This window comes from Antechinus flavipes, chromosome 3 (genome assembly GCF_016432865.1).
Source record: "Antechinus flavipes isolate AdamAnt ecotype Samford, QLD, Australia chromosome 3, AdamAnt_v2, whole genome shotgun sequence".
In the NCBI taxonomy this organism is placed as follows: domain Eukaryota; kingdom Metazoa; phylum Chordata; class Mammalia; order Dasyuromorphia; family Dasyuridae; genus Antechinus; species Antechinus flavipes.
The window spans coordinates 576,013,166-576,034,506 of NC_067400.1; the positions used below are offsets into that span (position 1 = coordinate 576,013,166).

Genomic DNA, 21,341 nt, shown 5'->3' on the forward strand with positions numbered 1-21,341 from the left:
ATCTTTGAGACTCCATGGTCACCTCTACATCTTATTGAGGTTTGGAAGATTTTGAGAGTGGGGGCAGCTGTAGCCACATTAAGAAGCAACAACTGTTACAATTGAACAGATGAAAGAAGCAGATACACAAACATTAAGACATACAAGACTCTGGAACTGCTGAGTGGAAGAGTAGGCAGCAGCCTCTGAGACTATTACTTTATTGTAGGGCATTATTTTACTCGGTACTCTGGAAGGGACTTAATTCTGTTCAGGGTACTTTTTAAGAAGACTCAGTGATGTATATGATGTATTTTAGAATGATCTCCACCCCCAAGTAGATAAAAGATAGTTTTTCTTTTTAATTTGCCTAAGGAATAAGTGTTTTTTGTAGAAACTGGACAGTTATGTGAATCCCCTTGGGCACTGATCAAAATATGACATATCCTTGGTAACTGAGATGGTGCAGAGACTAGCATGGTGTCCAAAATAATTAGAAACTAATATCCTCTCTGGACTTGGAGCCAGGCACCATTTTGGCCTTCCCTTCCCCTTTGAACACTGATCAGTTTCTCCAGAGAGTTGAAATGAGCCTATGTGGCCATTTAAGATCTTGGCTTCAACAAGATAATAATGTCTTGTCTGTGTTCTTTCTTACCTCATTCTGATACTATGTACATTTATTTATTAGTTGAATATAATTAACTTGGATCAACAGTTTTCTCTTATAAGCAGCTTTAACCCTGTTCTATGACATAGACCAACTGGCTGTCGTTTTCAGGCAACAAACCTGCCTTTGGTCCTGGTATCTCATTTGTAATTGGTCCAATTTATCTGATCCAGGTGCATTGTGGCCAGGTATGAAACCTGAAAGTGGTTTAATTCAGACTCCAGCTCCAAGTCAACACAGTGTTCTTACCTGCACTACAGGGCTAACCACAGGCCAGCCAAGCCCAGCACATTACTCTTATCCCATTCAAGGTAAAGAGGCATGGTTTTGTTATTTTTGTTTTGTTTTGTTTTTTACGTCTCCATATTTCTCCAAAGGAACGGGGAAGCTCTGCATTCTTAAGCAGGAGGGGAGCAATGTGAATTTGTGCATGCTTTCTGTGTTTGGTGAGCCAAGGCAGACCCCAGTCCCTACCCACCCAAATAGCACTGTAGCTTAGCTCTTGGAATGTCAGTTGTATTATGCATCCTGCTTTTGGGCTTGTGAGCTGCCACAGTAGAGCTAAAAGCATGCTTGTGTGCATGTTGGTGTCTAGAAAGGCTAAACACAGGATCTTAGCAGTGCTGCAAGCTAGGATGGAGAATGTACTTTGAGATCTAGAATGTGATGAGGTTGTCAGTGTGAAAGATTTCCCTGGGGAGGCAGGAGGTATGGAGTGTTTTGTGATTTATAACTAGGATTGGGCTGGCATATGTTTTACCAACAGTCTTCCTGGGAGAAATGCTGCGTGCACAACACACTTTTAAGTTCAGTCTGCATTATTAACATGCCCTGATTTGTTGCATTTGCTAATTTCTGAAATGTAATTGCTCCAAGTAAAGATTAACAGTGGCTTCTGCCAGCCAGGGTGAACTGGTTCTGGCACACTATTTATAGTCACCGCTGCTGTAGACCGTCACACCGATGCTGTGTGCCCATGTTCCAGGAAGGATAGTTGCAATATGGTTTTAGCAAGAGAATGTAAGATTAGGAGCCATTCACTAGCTTTGTACTTCTGACAAACATCCTTGATCTTCCTGGGCCTCAGTATAATCATATGTAAAGTGAAGGAGTCATATTGGATAAAAAGTAAGGGAGTGCCAGGCGCTGGCAATTGCCTGAGAATGTCATCAGAGGACTTGATAACTTCAAGACCAGTTTACCACAGAATCTTAGCAGGTCTCTTCACATTGTCTCCTAGTTGCTTCTGTTTTCAAATTTTATTATCTTAAGAACTGGAAAAAAGCCCATCATAATGCTTGACTTCGACCCTGTATGAGGAACAGAGGTTATTTCTAGCTTTAGTTTTGCTCACTTGGCTTGAGGGAGAAGGAAGAGCTCCTCCTAGGAAAGGATCTTTCCCAATGTCCTCTATTTAATAGGTCTTTGAGGATGCAGATTCAGTGCTAAACAATGCGTTAGAAACCTGCTGTGCCTTCTTCTTTCACTCACTTCTGTTTACTTTTATTTTGCAACTTGAAAATTTCATCTAGCTCTTAAATTGGGGAGCTAGCTCCTAAATTTAAAGTAAATATGTTGAGCCCTAATACAACTAAATTTTTGCTCTGGTGCCCAAGAAATTTTATCCAGTTTATGCTTTATTTCTTCATTGCTCTAATTAAGTTCAATAATTTCTTAAAGAAAAAAAAATGAAATGGGAAAAAAAAACTTTATCAGATTTATTAGGCTAGAAGATAGAAGAAATAAAAAGAAGATTCTAAAATTAGTAACAGATAACAGGATATGACAAAGACCATCCTTGTTTTGAGAATTAACCGCTAAGTTGCAAGGAGTTCAACATCATATTAGTTACAGTCATTAATTGTGAGTTTTTGCCACATCTCTCTTGATAGTCACTTGATGAATAATGATCTACATTGATGGAGAAAGTAACACACACTATCTTCCCCCCAAAAAAAATCACACTTTGCTGAAGTAAGGAGAAGCATCATGTTGATGATAAACCACATTGTTCTCTTTTTGGAAGATTTTTAAGTTGAGAGATTAAACAGGACAATACTACATTAATTCAACCTGATTTCATTTTGTACAAAATGTACTTAATTTTAACATCCCTAATTTGTCTCAAATGAGCAGAAATTAAATTAGTTCTGTATAGTAGAATTTATCAGTTATATCAGACTGGTACTCTGATTCTTCCTTTACAGCCACTGAAGTGATTCAACACAGACACACACACTTTCTCTCTCTCTCTCTCTATGTCTCTCTCTTTCTCTCACTTTATGTCTCTTTCTCTCTCCCCCTTCCCTTCTCTCTCCTTATTCTCTTGTAGCTTACTACTGCTGTTATCTTTGTCTTTGAAATAAATTTTGAAGCCCCATCTAGTCTTGGCATTGCTGCTTGGTTAGAGTGAATTGATGTCTGTCTCTCTGAACCAATTCATTAAATTCTGTTGCTTCTTGCTCCTGAAGTTAACCTTTGGAGAATAGTAACTTTTCTTATCCTTAGGGATGCCCTGAACATTCTACTCAGTTATTCCATCTATTACTTTGTTAATACAATTAGAGGGAGTCCTCTAAACAAGTTATTTGTAGGAAATGACTGATTCAACTATCATTCCTGTTATCTAGTGTGACAAACCTACCAGAGCTTTCTTTTTTCACTGAGATATCATCTCTTTCAGTAGGATAAGAGTCATGATTTCACAGAATGTAGTTGTTGATTAAACCTAAACTATTATCTCTATCCAGTGAAATTAGTAGCTGGGAGCTTTTGCCTAGAAACTCCCACTTGGAGAAATATGGTGTCACTCGTTTCTTCAGAATTTTATTCATCTTTGTACACCCAGCAAGCGGAAAGGATTCTATTACAGTTGTGATTGCTATTTAGAATTCCTCCCATTCCTAACTTACCACTTCTTTTAATTTTCAAGATGGGAGAGCATGACTACTTAGTCATAATACTTAAAGTATGGAATATGATTATTGAGGTTAACTTTTTACATGTATTTGTTTTATTGCTGATGTTGGTCATATCCTAGCTCTCTGATGAAGTTTCAGGCAATTACATCTCCTCTGTCTGTGCCTCAGTTTCCTAATCTATAAAATTAAGTATTTGAATTCTGTTTTCCTTTCAGTAACTCATGAGATTCAAGGGTCATTGACCCCGAACTTGGGAGGAGCTTTACACAATATCTAATTGAACTCCTCCTTTTGCAGATGAGATGAAGTGACTTGCCCAGAATCTGGTAAATAACAGAATCTTAAATCCATATTCTCTGACTCTAGGATTGGGGCCCCTTCCAGAGTATTAAATTTGTTCCTTTCATTTTTAAACTTTCATAATTATGTGCACAGAAGAGTCATTGTGTGTCACTTACTCCTAATATGCTCCTGTATTTTGTAAGACAAAAGTTGTTATAGCCAGAAACTCACTCTAACTTAAAAGGCATTCTTATACCTGGCTTAATCTCCATTTAGCTTAATCAGTTAACTGGGCAACAGAAATAGAAAACATGAGTTCCTGTCAAGATCCATGGAATTTCCCTGTGTCCTTTTCATTCCCCATTTGATTTCACTAGCCTGGAAACCAAAGGATAGTAGACCAGGTGAGTGGTCCTTCCTTGCTAGATTCCATCTTGTGTCTTGATTACCCTTTATTGTCCAGCCAGGAAGCAAAAAAATCTATAGAGAGGCCTTTAACAGGGATGGGGTGCACCACTTCTTGCTAGTATCATCTTAGCTATGATACTAGTCAAGGCTCGTGAGCCATGAAGCCACTTTGAAAGAAGGTAGTAGACCTTTATTTATACTTTAAAGTATAAATCTGTTCATCTCCATTTAAAAGGAAAAAGAATAGCTGAAATAACTGAGAGAACTATGAGCTGCATTGGGTGCCAGTACCCAAAGCAAAGAAGCCCAAAAAATGAGAGCATTTGGATGAAGACTACTGCAGAGGAAAATGAGTTCTATTGTCATGGCATTCTGAAAACATCAGACTTAGTCAGAAAGACTCATCTACCTGAGTTCAAATCTGACCTTAGACACTCACTAGCTTTGTGACCTTGGGAAAGTCACATAACCTTGTTTGCCTCAGTTTCCTCATCTGTCAAGTGAACTGGAGAAGGAAATGACAAACCACTTCAATATATTTCCAAGAAAATCCCCATTGGGGTCACAGAGTCAGGTATAGCTGAAAAACAATTAAACAAAAAAAAATGTCAGTACAAAGGTTCTAGGACCTGATGATTAGCAGGTCTAGACCTCCTAGTCCTCAGCATTTTGGGGAATTCATGATGAGAGTGATGTCCTTATTTTCTTCTTCATAAGCCTTGGGTATTCCTATCTAATCTTATTAACACGCCTAACTGTATAATCTTCACATTCATTTACTTAAAAATTTATTTAAGATAATCATGTTGGCCTTTGTTTTAGGGACAGAATTAAACATTTTCATTTTCACATTTGAATGGTTGAAGTTTTTGTTACCTCTTCATCTGCCCTCCTGTTTTTTGAAAATTTTTCTTTAGGATTGATCCCTTTGCCATGTTTCATGACTGTTGAAAAGTAAGCTTCAACTATTTTAATTCTCCTAATGGTGAAGCTTTTTGGTGTGTGTAACATGTTGATCTGGGACTCATTTTGATGCTTTTATGAAAAAGAGGAAGGAAAAGGAGAAGCTAGCATATCTGAAGTCATAGAATCATAAATTGGGAAATGCCATGGAGTTGAATTCTAGGGAGATACCAAGTTGGCGCTCGTGCTCTCTCTCTCTCTCTCTCTCTCTCTTTCTCTCTCTCTCTCTCTCTCTCTTTGGACACTTACCCTTGGAGATATTGTGGTTTTTGGAGAGCCTTCATTTAATCCCTAGACCAACAGATTTTGTGGTATGATTTATGTAGTGGTAGGGGCAGTAAAGAGAATTTCCTGGTATATATGTCAGCATGTCTCAAAAACTTGTACTAGAACCTCTGTCTTGGAACTGGAAAAATCATCTTTTTTGCATTTCTGTGGGTTGGTTAGCAAGTTTCTTTATTCCAGGTCAGAATAAATGTTACCCTCTTTCTAGCTCCCAGTTTGGACACATGCTTGGTAGGAGTACAGCATATTTAGCCCATCCCATACCTGTCCTATCTTACTCCAGCTATCTTGCTTCCATGCCTCTCCTCTCCTCTCCTGTCTTAAGCTGGGAACAGTAAACAGAGGTCAACAATACTATTCCTGAGATCAGAATAATCTCACCACAATTCCCCCATTTGTGTTTTCTCCTATTGGAATGTAAGCTTTTTGTGGGCAGGAACTGTCTTGTTTTTCATATTGTATTTCTGTTGTTGCTATTTATATTATTTCTGACTTATCACTTTGCCCAGTCCATAGTAAGCACTTATTAAATGGGTTTTCGTTCATTTATTTTTTCCTTAATTGTCTATTAGGTTGAATAATTTGGGTTTAAGTTGTTATTTTGAGTTATTCCAACAAAGATTTATAAAGGACTTATTACATGCCAGGATGATATTGTATTTTTGGACATAAAAGCACAGTGCCTTATCCTCGGTAATTATTCCACTTCAAGAATGATGGGATTTGGAGACAATGGAACCAAATAACCCTTACACACACATGAATTTATCAGAGATTTTCTAGGGTTTCTGTTGACTTACCTTAGCAAGTTATATTACAAGTAATTCATTCTCCAGCAGCCAGAGATGATGCGCTAGAATGATTGGGTTACGTGTGTTTAACTTGTACCATTGTTCTCGTGAGTATACATTGTGTGTGTTGCCTTGGGAACTTGAAAGCTTCCTGAACCAGGGAGAGTTTAGGGGTCTTCTGTTAATAATCAGATGTCTGGTCTGATCTGGGAATTAGTGTATGGAAACAAAGCTTATCTCCCTTTGATCCTGATAGTATTGAACCTATTGCAGCCTTCTTTTGCCAAAGTGTGTAGCCTGCTCCCTGTTGCCCTACACACTTAATGCATTTGCAGCCTCTTCTGGCCTTTCAAAGCTGCATAATCATATGCTAATATCTTTTGACACTCTGAATCTTGCAGCTTCAAGTACCAATGCCAGCCTGATCTCCTCTTCATCCACAATTGCCAATATTCCAGCATCAGCAGTTGCCAGCATCTCAAACCAGGTAATTGGCTATCTCCGTTCCTATTCACTAATCCAGGGTACTTTTCTTCCCTACTCATTCTTTCCTTTCTGACTTCAAATATATACTTATTCTCACTCCCAGCCCCAAATCTTGGTGACATCCCCACCCCCCATTCCCCAAATACCTGTGGTTATATAGCTATGGAGAGCATCCCTGACTGTCAGAAGCAGAAAGGCCTTACTGTCCACTCCCTGCTCATCCACCCTCACAGAGCTGCCTCCTTTATCTCTCTTTCCTTTCCCAACCAGACTTAGTAGGTTCCTCTGTAATTTCCATTGCCACTATCCCACCCTACTTTGGTCCTTACTGATCTACTGAGATTGTTCTCTCAGAAGTTAACAGTGATTTCAGTCCTCATTCTTGTCTTCTCTACAGCATTTGATGCTATTGGCCCTGTCTCTCTCCTGCCACCCAGTCTGTCTTAAAAAGCTTCCTTCAATGTATGTGACCCAATCCCACTCTTATTCTTTTCCTACCTTTTTGAATGGATCTTTTTCCCATTGTTCCTCATCCCCTTCTTAAAGTCTTAATTTTAGAGCTTCAGTTCTTAGACCTTTGCACTCCTATGATCTTGTACATGTCAGACCCTTGGGATTCAAAGTCAAATGTGAAACGGTCCCCACTCTCAGGGAGCTTCTGTTCTATCAAGGAATACCATATGTATGTATATAATTACATGTAGGATGAATGAAAAATAAAGCCAAAATAGTGTGGGCAGGAGCAGGCCCTCCTAGGAGAGGAAGAAGATAAGGAAAAGCTTTGTCCACTTTTGCAGCTGCAGCTCTCCCTTGTACAGAAGGACTCCCCACTGCCACCCCCTTCCCCGTCCCATACCTGTTGCCTTTCTACCAGTCAGTCAGTCAACATTTATTAAGCTCATTCCATGTGCTCAGCATGGGGCTAAAAACTGAGGATACAGAGCAGGGTCACAGCTCGCCCCTGCCCCAAGGACTTCACAGTCTGATGGGGGGTGCAGCATCCAGACCCCTGAACCAGTTCAGAGATCATGAGTTGGGGACAGGCTTCCCAGAAAAGACGGGAATTTAGCAAAGTGAGGAGGACTGTGAGGGACAGTGAGCACGCCTGCCCAGAGGAAGAGATGAGCTGTCTTGGCAAAGGAACATCCACCTATCTCATGGCTGCCAGCATTTCAAATCCAGAGTTTCCCACTCCAGCCTCTGCCTCTCTCCCTTCCCATAAAACACAGATATTCCTGACTTCTCTGGGCCTGAGACTGGGTCTTGTCAGTGGTTTCTCAGCCCTGTTTTTCTCTTCATCATCATCTCATCTTCTTCTTCCTCACCCTAGTGGAGAACCCGTAACATGGCCTATGTGAGAGGGAGATTGCTGAGCCGGGATGTAAAAAGACCTTGGTGCAGATAGGACCTCAAGAAGTTACTGAACCCCGTGGGCTGATCATTCTTCCACTCATCAGTAGATGAATGTTCTGAAAGCTCTTCTCTCATTGTATCTCTCCTTTATTCCTGCTGCTTGTAGCCTCAGGCCAGACCTTCCTAAGCACTGAAGGCTGCCTACAGACCAGCCCCCTCTGGGCCCTTGGTAAATAACGCAGGCTTATCCACTCACTTTCTGGAGGTGAGCCAAGTGAGCGTTCCTCCTCCATTTCTGGGCCTGCGTGTTTGCTGATGATCCTACCTCATGTCTTCCTCTCTGACTGTCCCAACCGGCCTTGTTTCTTAAGGCCCAGTTCAAGTTTTATTGCCTCTCTGAAGCCTTTCTGGACTGTCCCAGCCTACCATGATGCTTTCCCTTCCACATACCGTCTGATGGCCCTTACTGTTATGTGCTGTCTTATTCACTTTCTTCTCTGTTTGATCCAGCTTGGAGGGGATAAGGGGGGCTTATGTCTTATATATGAATATATCCCGGCTCCACATCCCTTGCCCTGTACTTTGTTGTTAATAGTTCGATAAATGTTTGCTTTCTTGTCTGTTAACTACCTAACTGCTTATTTGACACTGACAGATGTGTCTGTGGAATTGTAGAAAGCATCCAGGTTGAATATTTACACAGTAACTGGCAATAATAAAGCTGCATTTCAGATACTGCTTTCATGGTTCCTCTGAAGAGTATCATTTTAAAACGGGAGATCCTGAAGTAAATATTGTCCGTCCCTTCCTAATTTCCTTTTCTGATCTCCAGGACTATCCTACATACACCATCCTTGGCCAGAGTCAGTACCAGGCATGTTACCCCAGCTCCAGCTTTGGGGTCACAGCCCAGACAACCAGTGACACCGAGAGCCCTACATTAACAGCAGCCACCTACCAGACTGAGAAACCCAGTGTCATGACGCCTGCCCCAGCAGCAGTACAGAGACTTTCTCCTGGTGAGTAATTCTTGTGTCACTTGAGGTCACTGCTTTTAAATTTTTTTTCTAATTTTCTATTTTCTAATAATTATGGGAAGCTTTTATTTATCTAGTGCTAATACATGGGTTAGCTTTCTTCCTTGGAAGAGGTACGTTGGAATGTCATCATCTTTTTCTTCTGTATTGTGATTCAGTGGTCCAGCTCTTTTGGATCCTTTGCAAACAAGTGTTCTTGGGCTCCCTGCTTCCTTGCTGTGTTCATTGTGTTAGCTGACTTTCTGGAAGGAACTTCAGGATCTTGTTGTTTGTGGTGTGAAGGTCATGGAAACCTGTATCTGTGGGAGTGCTCTCTGGTCATCTGTTCAATTCTGTGTTTCTACAGAATGTCTGTGCCATTATCTAACTAGTATATTTGGGAGAGAAATGTTCTTAGAGCTTCATGATGTAGAACTGGCAGAAACCAAATTTTTGGAGAAGATGGCTTAGGGAGGACATTGTAGCTATCTTCAAGTATCTAAAGGGCCTTGTTCTGTTGAGCTCCAGGGGCAGAGCTGAAGCAGGGCGGTCTCGGGGTGGCTGCAGGGAGGCCAGTAGGCTGCTGTCAGATTGGTGTCCTGTGTGGCCTGGGAAATGATAGGTAGGTACCACACAGAGGAGGGGGATGTGCTAGAGGGAACTCTTTTACATGTGGGCTTAGGCCGACAGGCCCTCGAGTTCCTGCTGTGTGCCATATACTTGTAAGTTAGGAAATTCTTTGATTCAGTGTGGATTTTAAACTTCAGCTTCTTTGCATTTTTATGTGAACATAGACAGGTGCATTTGTTCCTATTCTCTCATGGAAATGAATGTTGAGATTGTCTATGCTTCAGATAACTTGGACATGATTATCTGGAGGGACGGTTCTGTTTCCCATCACACCTCAGGAATGTTAGGGGCAGGCTTCAGCAACATCATCGGATTTCCAGCATCACTTTCAGTTCAGGAGCTCTATTAAAAGATAAGGATTTCTGCTATGTAAAATGTTTATTTTATTTTTCTGTCCTGAAGACCATAGCATAGAACTGGAAAGGACTTTGTATATCATTTGGCCCTGTCCCTCATTTTATAGATTCAGAAACTGAGGCCCAGAGGTGCCAGGGAGTAAGTGACAAAGATAGGATTTAAACTCAAGGCCTTTATTCTCTCAATACCACACTGCCTCCTGTGCTAACCACTTAGTGTTCTTCATATTGTCAGCATTGAACTGAGCATCAAGGGGGCCAGAGGTATAAAATAGGGACACGAGCTGGACACAGCACATGGTAGAAAGAGACTTGAGAAGTGGTGCCGGGCTCCCAGGGAGCTCTTCGGAGACCAGATGCTACTGGAAACTGAAGGAACAGAAGTGGGTGGAGCATCGGGGTGACACTAAAGCGATGCGAGGACATAGCAAGAGGCCTCTGTTTGGGCTGTTTGGGAGCTGTGGGGGTAGTTTGGAACCAGACTGTCAAGGTCTTAGATGCCAAACACAGGATTCAGGACTTTCTACTGTAAGCAGAAGATATGCCTGGAGAATCTGAGCAAGAAGGAGGTGATGGGCAAAATGGGTGATCACACTAATACTCAAATCCTGATCATTTCACTATTGTCTGCTTATCACAGGATAATATATATGATAGTATCAGATTTCTATCTTCATTAGTGGATACGTTATTAAAACTATGTTTATGCATTTGAAAGAAGCTGACTAAATAAACATGCATTTATAGCTATTTACACATAAAAACAATTTTCTTCATACAGTAAGTCCTTACCAGCTTATTAGAGATTTTTTTTAAAAAATCCCTTTCTTTTCTCTGTTCATTTATTGATATCTTTGATGTATAGATGTAGATAACTTAGTTTGGGGTTTTTTTCTATAATCTTAGTGTATCTTCTGTTCTAGTTGTTTTCTTACTTTCACATTACTTCATACAATCCTTCTATTCTTCATAGCCTCTTATTTTCATTTAATTAACACAGTGATTTGTTTGTCATTTGCCATCCATTGGATGTTTAGGTTGTCGCTAGTTCTTTTCAATCACTAGACTGTGTTTGTAGTTATATTTTTGAATAGACCATAGCATTTTCCCTTCTTAGAGAATAACGTCCTTGAAGGAGAGGCCTGTACTGCTTTTGTATCTATTTGTCCCTCAACATTTAGCCAAGTACATGGCACATGGAAAACAATTGCTAAATGCAGTTTACGCATTCAGTGGCTTTCTCTCTAGTTCTTCATTAGGAGACCTGAGACATCTTGGGTCCTCAGATAGGGGATTTAGCGGTTTGGGGCTTGCTTTGGTTTGGTGTCTTACTTTGAACTGCTTGATGGCTTCCCAGAGGGCTCTGCCAACTTGCCTTTCTGTCTGACATGTGTAAATGCTCGTTATTCTCAATGCTACCAGCACTGACTGGGGTCATTTGGAGTCACTTTTGCTAAGGGCTGGTCATCATGGCAACACCCCAAACTTGTTTTAATTTTCCATTCTCTGAAGGCCAGTGTCACAGCCACCTTAGAGTAATCTTTCCTCATGGGACCTTTCTTGACTTTTTATGAACAGACTCTATTGCTGACATCTTTGAAAATAGGTTATACTCACATTTCTGTTTCTGTTGTAGGTGACCCTTCCAGCCCATCTCTGTCCCGGGCTACACCAAGTAAGGACCCCGAAGAGCAATTGAGAAAAAGCACGCCAGCCAAGAACCGGGGCAAGAGAAGAGCCGACGCTGCGCCGGCCCCAGACAGTGAGCTGGAAGTGTGTAAACCCCTGCTCTGTGTCTCCCCTAGTTTTCTTCACTGCTTGCTGTCATCACCTGGATAGTGAGCTGAGAGACAGAGACTGCGTGTGTGTGTCCGTGTGTCCGTCCTCATTGTGTCTATTTGAGTATTTAGCTAGACAGAGCAAAGCCTGGAGACTGGGGGCATACCCTAGTCCATATCACAGTTCAATGTTAAGCTCTGGATAGGAAGTTACAGGGTTTAAGTAGCACTGGTAGAACTCACAGGGTAATGAAATATCATGGAGTAGAGAATACAAACCAATTAGATAAGGATGTAAGAGAAATGCAAAGTAGTGTCATGTGAATTCTGATAGAAAAGAAAGTACTGACTAGAGAGGAAGAGCATTAAGGAAGGCTTCATGAAGAAGGCATAGAATCTTGGAGACAGCCATGTGTGCTTTCTTAGGGAAGAGGCAAAGTCTCACCTGAATTCAATCTTTGAGGGGCTTCTCTGCGCAGTGACCATCTGATCAGAGGCTGCTTTGTGGTGCTTATCCACACCTTTTCCTGTGGGGAATTTTAGGCAGCATGAGCAGAGCAGGTGGTTTTGAGCCAGTGTCTTAGGGACTACTAACTCTTTGTCAATATGGTTTTCATTTGCCTACTCCATGGCGATAAATGTTCCAGAAATACAGTGTGGGCGTTCAGCTCTGAAGCAGCAGGTGCAGAGCCTCTCTTCTCCTGGCTCGGGTCCTGCAGAGTTGATGCTTCAGGGAAGGGTCTCCCTGATGGAGTGCAAGGCATCCTGGAGTCAGAGCCCACCGGGGCCACTGCCGTCATTTTACAGAGGAGGAAACTGAGGCCTTGAGAGGTTCAGTGACTTGCCCGGTGTCACACAACCAGGAAGTGTCTGAGGTCAGAGTCAGGCCCAGGTCTTCTTGATTCTGAGTCTTGAATCCTCTCCACTGCACCACACTGCCTCTCACCGGGAGTCCCCAGTTGCCACAGAACTGCTGTGTGATGTTGAACAAGTCACTTCAACTCTCTGGGGCCTCGCTTTCCACATCTCTCAAATGAGAGGATTTCCACGAAATAAATCCCATGGGCCCTTCTTAGTCTAAAATTCTGGCTGTCCCCAAACTGTGATCTTATGTGTCTTCTCTTATTTTTCCTTATTTCTTTGCCCAGCGGGTGTTTCTCTGGGACTTGGATGAAACCATCATCATCTTCCATTCTCTTCTCACAGGATCCTATGCCCAGAAATATGGAAAGGTAAGTGTAACCCATTCCTTCTCAGCATTATTCCCTCCCCAAAAAAGGAGATATTCAGCTGGACAAGAGTTGATTCAATAGTTTAGATTTTTTTTTTTTTCATTAGTGCATCTTTAAAGTTCAGATTTACTTCACATCTTGGCGTGCTCAGTACTTTAAGCTAAAAACTAGAATGTTTCCTTTTCACTGTCTCCCCCACTGTTTCCTGTTACCTTTTAAGTTGTCTTGAGTCAGGAACTGAACAGGCTTAATAGCACTGATTGTAAAAATGGAAATCCAAGGCCAGGGTTAAAATCATGTCTCAGAATGTTCTGGGGAGCAAATGCCAAGCTTCAGACGGGATGTGACTGAAAATAATGTTTAGTCAAACAGCAGCTGCCAAGCAGGTATATGTGGCAGGGAATAGAACTCTCAGAAATCTAGTACAGAAATAATAATTCAGTTTCCACTCATCTCTGAATATCTTAATTAAATAGTGTGATTAGTAAGAACAAAAACTGGTACTTATATGCTTCTTTCATATGTGTGGTGCTTTACATGCATTATCTCATTTGGTCTTCATGACTCTGTGTCTAAGTCTGGTTATTTTTGTGTCCATTTTACAGTTGAGAAAACTGAGGCTGAAAAAGGACAAATGACTTGCCAGAGTCACACCACTTACAAATCATATAAAGCAGACGTTCAATTCAGATCTTCTAAACACCAAGTCCACATTGACTGTGCAGCTTTCCTCTCTGAGCTTAAGTTTGCTCATCTCCAATATGCAAATAATTATAGTTGCATTGCCTACTTAAGAGTTAAGTTATGTGAAATGATGTCTGAGGGTTTTTTGCAACCTGGGAAGTTTTTTATGAATGTGAGTTCTTATTACCATGATTAAAAAGTAGTTAATATTCCAAGTAAAATTTAACAAAAAAGGTAGACTAAACAGGATAACATTTTATTCACAGGGGATAAAACCTAAGAGTAAGATGACTCAAGAGCTGCCTCAGTTTCCAGCTAAAGACCCTGAGTAAAAGGATAGTTCCCTTTTTATAGCTTTTGGGGAGCATAAAACAAAGAGCAGAGCAGAGTAGGTAACATCACGGGTTGAGGACAACACGATTGATTAGGGACCTCTGAGGCATGAGGAATAATAATATAATTAGTTGGGAATGAAAGGCTAGCAAAAGCTCTCTCCTGTAATTAAGAAAAAATTAATTGTTTGAGTCCATATGCAAGATAGTAGCTCCAAACTTCTATGAGTAGAAAATCAAATGTCCTTTTTATTTCAGAATTGTATTTATTTAAAATTAAATACAAAATAAGAAAAAGGAAAAACAAAAGAAAACATTGTCTTGTGTCAAGCATAACATCGGGGGGGATGCTTGAAAACATGTAACATTAAATTTACATTTCAAGAAAGCCTATATAATAACAGAAGACATTATATTCATGACTGTCCAGCTTTGCTTTCTTTTGGTCTCTGTTGTATATTTTCTGTTTTGTTCTTTCTCCCTCTCTTTTATCCCCCCCATCTCCCCAAAGCAAGTTACAGTTAAGCAAGGATATATTTATTTGTGTGTGTACACACATACATGTATACATACACATATTCATAAATGTGCATCTAAAATAGTATTAATATGGCTGACATGATGTAAGTTTCTCTCTTGATTGAATCTTTGTTGTTGTTTGTCCTTCATTCTCTCTCTTTTTTCCCCTAGTAAATGTATTTATTGTTCATACACATTACTTTATGAATCATGTTGTGAGAGAAAAATCAGAGCAAAAGAAAAAAATCATAGTAGAGATTAAAAAAAAAAAAAGAAGTAAACATAACATGTGTTGATTTACATTTTGTCCTTTTAGTTCTTTTTCTGGATGCAGATGGCATTTTCTGTCCAAAGTCTATTGGAATTGCTTTGGAAAAGCCAAATGTCTTTGAAGGATAGCTTGATGGTATAAAGATATTAAGCCCAGCTCCCTTATGACAAGCCACATCTCCCAAGGCTGGCAGAATTCCTTGAAGCAAGAATAGATCAGTGATTAGAAAAAGAACTGGATTTCTAAAACTTAACCCATTATAGTTGAATTCTGAACTAAGTTCAGAGGTAAAGAACCACAACTTAAGTGGTTACAGGACAAAAGCAATTAACCATAAACAGAATCAATATTAATCTTCTCACTAACCTTATTAGAGCTGTAATTAGCTTTTTTATATTTGCAAGAGACATAATCAAAAGTATTAGTAAAAGACTTTAATCCAGGATCTCAAGGTTCCATTATAGGGGTAATCCCCTGGAGAATGGAATATAGACTTTGTATCACTCTTCAGCACCTGTTTCTTGAAGAGAAAGTAGAGGTGAGCCTGATCAAGTGGGCTCTCCTGAAATAGTTAATTCTTCTAGGATAATTTGTTTTAATCTGATGGTACCATATGTAGTTTCTAAAATTTAACACCCTGGGAAAAGCCCCACTACCCTATTCTATTTACATCTCTCCATATTATTATCTGTAATTAGATAAGATTTTTAAAAATTAAATATTGACATAGTGTATTTATAGTATTGCCTCATCTAATATTATTGAAGAAATAAGTATGCCATATCAATAAGTCTTGCAATTGAAATTTGCCTTTTTAAAGCCAAAATGTTTCTCTTTTTAACTGGTTTTCATTGAAACCTCTAAAAAAAGTTATTATATATCTATTTTCTTAAACAGTGTGTTAATAGCTACTTTAACCTTTCAGAAGGTCTGTGATTTCATCCCTATGAGTATTCTTTCACTGCCACAAATTGAATCCTCTTAGAGTTCTTAATTGTTAGGGCCAAAAATTTTATTACCAGTTGGCTGACCAAACTCAGCAAGATTGAGCCTTTTGGTAAGAGACAAGTAGTCCACTGTAGTCTATCCCTGAAGACTTTTCAGCTGATGGAGCTTCTACTCCTCTAGCAAAGCCTTTTAAGTTCTTAAGGTCCATCCCACTCCAAAATATACCAGAGGGCTAGAGCCACCCACTGTTACCAAGTCAGTAATGACTCCAAATTCTGACCTTCCCTTAAATCTGTAAGATTAGGAAAATGTAAAGAGTTCCAGTTCTCGAAATTTATTTTATAAACTAGCAGGTTTATAAGCATAACTTATTAACAACAGGTTTCTTCGAATGTGAACTATCTACATTTTTGTTTTTCTTCCCGGGTTATTTATACCTTCTGAATCCAATTCTCCCTGTGCAACAAGAGAACTGTTCGGTTCTGCAAACATATATTGTATCTAGGACATACTGCAACATATCCAACATATATAGAACTGCTTGCCATCTAGGGGAGGGGGTGGAGGGAGGGAGGGGAAAAATCGGAACAGAAATGAGTGCAAGGGATAATGTTGTAAAAAAAATTACCCTGGCATGGATTCTGTCAATATAAAGTAATTATTAAATAAAAACTTAAAAATAAATAAACAAACAAACAAATAAATAAATAAATAAAACTATAACATAACAAAAAAAACAAAACAAAAAACAACAGGTTTCTTCATGTTGTCTGTGACAGTCAGTGTGTCAGTAAATAATCTTCTCCACTTTGAGCCTCAGATTCATCATCTATAGAATGGGGATGATGATACTGGTACCACCTAGACCATGGGATGTTTATTAGGAAAGCACATTGAAACCTGATGTCCTGTTTGAACCAGGCCTTGTCATTAGCTGTGAGCGCACTGATGGGCATTTCTTCCTTCATAAACTTATATATTCTCGTGCTGTGGAAATCATTGACTTGCACTGAACTATTAAAGAGAGCCAAATCCAGTTATGGAAAGAGTCTGAGGGCTTACAGAGTGCATTTTTCAACACTGTCTATACAGTGGACTCTTGTTTCTCTGGATCCTTTTATATGAAATGGCTACATAGGCACTGTGTGCCCCAATGGTCCTCTTGCTCTTTTTATGCTCTACTCTTGTTAGAAATTTCTGTTCTCTCTTTTAAGGTTTGAGCTCTTTGGGCTCCTGTTTAGTATGATGTAGGGGTGGGTGGAGAGTTGGGGTGGGACAGTACTTTTTCCCTGGATCCACTGACATTCTTTGTTTTAATAGTCCAGTATCAATATCCTCAAATATCAGTTGCTAAGATTATTATCCAACCCTTAATGTCATTCTTCAGGTTTATTTTCTGTGCTGCTTGCTCTGGAAAAGATAGCTTTCATTTCTCTATAAATCAATATATTCATAGAGTTCTTATTTAAACCAGACTTTGACTTGTTTCTTGAAGTTCCTAGCTTGTTCCTATGATGTAATTCACTTTATATAATTCAGTAAGGAAGCTGCAGTGACATACTATTGCAGCATTGCTTCCATTTGCTATTTATATAATTCCAGAGCTCTTTCCCATGGTGCCAAATTAAACAGATTTTCATCCTGTCTTTTAGGACCCAAGAGTTGTGATTGGCTCAGGTTTAACTATGGAAGAGATGATTTTTGAGGTCGCTGACACACATCTCTTTTTCAATGACTTGGAGGTATGTTGGGACTTTAAACCATGACATAAGCTTTTTTTTTTTTTTTTTTTTTACTAAGGTAGTTGGAGTTAAATGATCAAGAGGTAGGAAGTATTAATAGGCTGGATTCAAACTCGGGTCCTCCTGTTTCCAGGGTTGGTGTTCTACCCACTGCTCTGATTAGCTGCCCCACATAAGCATTTTTAAATGCCCTTGAGGGTAGGTCGTACAAGACCTAAACAAGTAGACATCATGTGAATGAGAAGAGCAGCTTCCCAATGGTTGCTGAACATGACATACTAATAGGAAAGAATGTTGGTATACCATCAAGAGTCCTTGTTCGAGCTTTCCATTGGCCAGCCATGTGAGCCTGAGAACCTTACTCAGTTTCTTCAAGTGTGAGTTTCTTCACATATCAGATGCAGGGATTAGATTTACTAGGACTTGTAAGGCATTTTACCTAAATCATCTATCTTCATCATAATTGTCATAAATAAAGATCTATTCAGTTCATCAGTTGAGTTCAGCAAACATTTATGAATAGCCTATTATATACAAAGCTCTGTGCTAGGTGCTATAAGAAATATAAAGGCAATCCCTCCCCTTATAATTGTCTAGTGGGGTGAAGCATATACTTAACTCTAGTGCAAAACAGAGCCTACTCAGGCCATGGGAGAAATACAGATTGCTATGAGAGCTCCAAGTAAGGGGAAAGGATTATGACTTGGGGGACACAGAGACTGCAGCACGTTCTGCCCTATGCCAGGGATGCTATAGGTGTGATGGTCTGTGCTGTGGAGGGACTATTCATATGTCAGTGCTGGGGAGGCAGGAGGCAGGGGGAGGTTCCAAGTAAATGATGCTTTATAAAGTCAAGGGAGGCTGTGGAAGAGAGCTGGCAGGAGCAGGGCCTTAAAGAACAGAGGCAGCCTGCAGGGCTAGAGAATGCCTGTCATCCTGGATGGACTGCCACAGATCACTTTGGCTGATCTGTTTCTGTTCCTTTCCTGGTAATTCATTCACCCGCTAGGGGCATTGATCCACTGGACTAAAATACCATGTGTTTTGTTTTAACAGGAATGTGACCAAGTGCATGTGGAAGATGTGGCATCTGATGACAATGGACAGGATTTAAGGTAATTAAGAAACTACAATTCTGATTCTTGTCTTTGATCACAATTTTTTTAAATCCCAGTCAGAAGAAAGTATGCTTTCATGTAAGATAATCTTATCTGACCTTAGCCAGCCGAGTTCCCTGCTCAGGCTGATGGCTGCCATGTATGTTGGTGGTGCCAGGAGCCCTGGGAAGAAAAGAACAAGAATAGATGTAAGATGGGGAAGCACTGCTTCAGACAGCCTGGATCATCCTGAGTCACTCCAGACATTGCAGTCCTGACCTTTATCCCACAGATTGTGACCCAGGTTCTGGGCCACAGTGATGTCATTCAGTGTACTACCTTCCTTGCAGTGGTCTCTAGAAAGAAACAACTCACTTCATGATACTTTCTTCCACTGTTTATCAGCCTTTGTTTTTTTTTTTTTTTTTAATTTAATCCTGCTTTATTTGGCTATTACATTTATTTTTAGCTTTTTATATTAACATTTAGCTTTACATTGTTTATTCAAAAGGAAAAAAAATCACTTTCTTATATTCTGATTTGCACAATAATAAAATACGAATTATATAAGAATAACAAGCATTTACATAATGCTTCTATGTGTCAGACACAGTACTAAGTGCTTTACAAATATTTTATTTAATCCTCACAATTACAAATATTTTATTTAATCCTCACAACAACCCTGGGAAGTAGGTGCTGTTATTATCCCCATTTTACAGATAAGGAAACTGAGACATGCAGAGATTAAGTGATTTGACCAGGATCACACAGCCAGTAAATGTCTGAGGCCACATTTGAACTCAGGTCTTCCTGATTCCAGGTTCAGGGCTCTGTTCACTGCACTACCCACCTTCCCCTAAAATAGTAAAGGCAGCTACCCAGTAACAATACTTTTCAGACAGTCATGGCTAGGTACAGATACAAATTGGTGACTCAAAAGTACAAGTTGTTGTGGGCTAGATCAATTCCAGCAATAATCTAATTAGCTTTATTTAGTTAACATTTATATAACACTTTTACTTTTTTTTAATATTTTATTTTATTTTATTTATATCAGCCTTTGTTGCCAAAAAGTTCTCTGCCTTTTTTTTCTACTAGTTTTCTTATAATTCTTCATAGAAGGGAATTTCCTCTTTAACGTTTCCTCCTCCAAAGCTAATTGTTTTCTAGCTTTAAATTTCCTTTTCCAAATTAAATTTATTCACTTTTTATGACTGGAAATTTGGTTACTTTGGCATGACCTGTTCCTGATGAAGTGCTGCTAGCTCTTGTTGATCTCTGCTTCCCTTTCCAGATCATGCCTCTAATAATATGTTTCAGAAGTTTTCCAGGAATCAAAGTCAAGTGCATTGGTCTGTTTTAATGAGCAGATTCTGTTTTTTTAGACCATGGAAAAAATTCATTGAACCTTTAATAATACAGTGCCAAGAAAGGCTAGAAAGCCCAGGTTTCCTACATCAGTAGGAAAGAATTTTAATCTCCTTGTTTTCTGTGATACAGCAACTACAGTTTCTCCACGGATGGTTTCAGCGGCTCAGGAGGTAGTGCGGGTCATGGCTCAGCTGTAGGTGTGCAGGGAGGAGTGGACTGGATGAGGAAGCTGGCTTTCCGCTATCGCAAAGTGAGAGAAATCTATGACAAACACAAAAGCAACGTGGGTGGTGAGTGAACAGGCTAGCCTGACTTCCTGGTTCACCTGTCTATTTTTACCTTTTTTTCCATTTAAAAAGCATAACTTCTAAAAATCTTTTTCTTGTTTATAAAAGAATCTTTTTTTCCCCCCTAAAAGAAGCTATTTAATTGTGCACTTGTGATATATATGACCAGGTCCTCTGGAATTAGAAACTCTGTTTTTAACTCTTGGTGTGGCTAGAATTTCTTACTATCACAAATAATTTTAAAATTCTTTCGAATTTTTAGGACTGTCATGTTAATAACATTTGTGACTCTCTTCAAAATATTATCAGAATCTCTGAAATGAAATATTGGTAATTTCTATGTAGAATTTTGGAAGCTTTTGGCCCCTGGTCCATAAGGTTTTCATTTTCTGAGTGTGTCCACCAGCAGCTAAAACAGGCCAAGAGATATTTTCTGCACCTGTTTTAATTAACCTTTTCAGCTCCTGGACATAAATCTGCAGATTCCACAACTGGCCTTTGAAAAGAATGCTTTATGAACGGAGCTATACAGCCTGTTGGACAAAATTCCAGTCCCACGTTAGAAGATCTGGGTTTGAATCTTGACTCTGCTAATTCACTATGTGACTTTGGGCAAATCCCTTTCCTCCTTAAGTTCAGTTCTTTGTAAAATGAGTGTGTGCCTGGATTCACTTATTTAACACTCTTTAAATGTGTCAGCATACCATTCTGGGTTCTGGGGAAGATTTTGTGTGCCAGGCACTGTACTAATAAACTCTAAGGATACAGAAAAAGAAAAAAGACCATGCCCGCCCTTGAGGAGCCTCACAATCTAAGGAGAGGATGACGTATAAATGCTGTCTACATAAAAGATGAATACAGGAATAGGATAAGGCACTAAGATCTCACATTTTAGCTGAGACCTGAAGGAAGCAGGGTGATAGATATGGGGAGGAGT

The 21,341-nt window shown here is 39.7% G+C and overlaps 1 protein-coding gene and 1 long non-coding RNA gene across 3 annotated transcripts in view; one reads left to right on the forward strand and one right to left on the reverse strand.

Annotated features, from left to right (window-relative positions):
• EYA3 (EYA transcriptional coactivator and phosphatase 3) overlaps positions 1–21,341 on the forward strand; it is a 102,828-nt gene that overhangs the window by 65,907 nt on the left and 15,580 nt on the right. The window contains exons 7-14 of one of the 2 annotated variants that reach the window (XM_051988050.1): positions 823–960; positions 6,701–6,786; positions 8,971–9,157; positions 11,777–11,913; positions 13,067–13,150; positions 17,557–17,646; positions 18,703–18,761; positions 20,247–20,407. In XM_051988050.1, the coding sequence (XP_051844010.1) occupies positions 823–960; positions 6,701–6,786; positions 8,971–9,157; positions 11,777–11,913; positions 13,067–13,150; positions 17,557–17,646; positions 18,703–18,761; positions 20,247–20,407 (942 nt within the window). The remainder of the gene's footprint in view (positions 1–822; positions 961–6,700; positions 6,787–8,970; positions 9,158–11,776; positions 11,914–13,066; positions 13,151–17,556; positions 17,647–18,702; positions 18,762–20,246; positions 20,408–21,341) is intronic. The other variant, XM_051988051.1, reaches the window with a different exon arrangement.
• On the reverse strand, positions 14,413–20,237 carry LOC127555615 (uncharacterized). Its single transcript, XR_007952247.1, has 2 exons — positions 18,863–20,237; positions 14,413–15,154 (listed from the first exon to the last, which is right to left on the reverse strand). It is a non-coding gene; the product is annotated as an uncharacterized LOC127555615 (long non-coding RNA).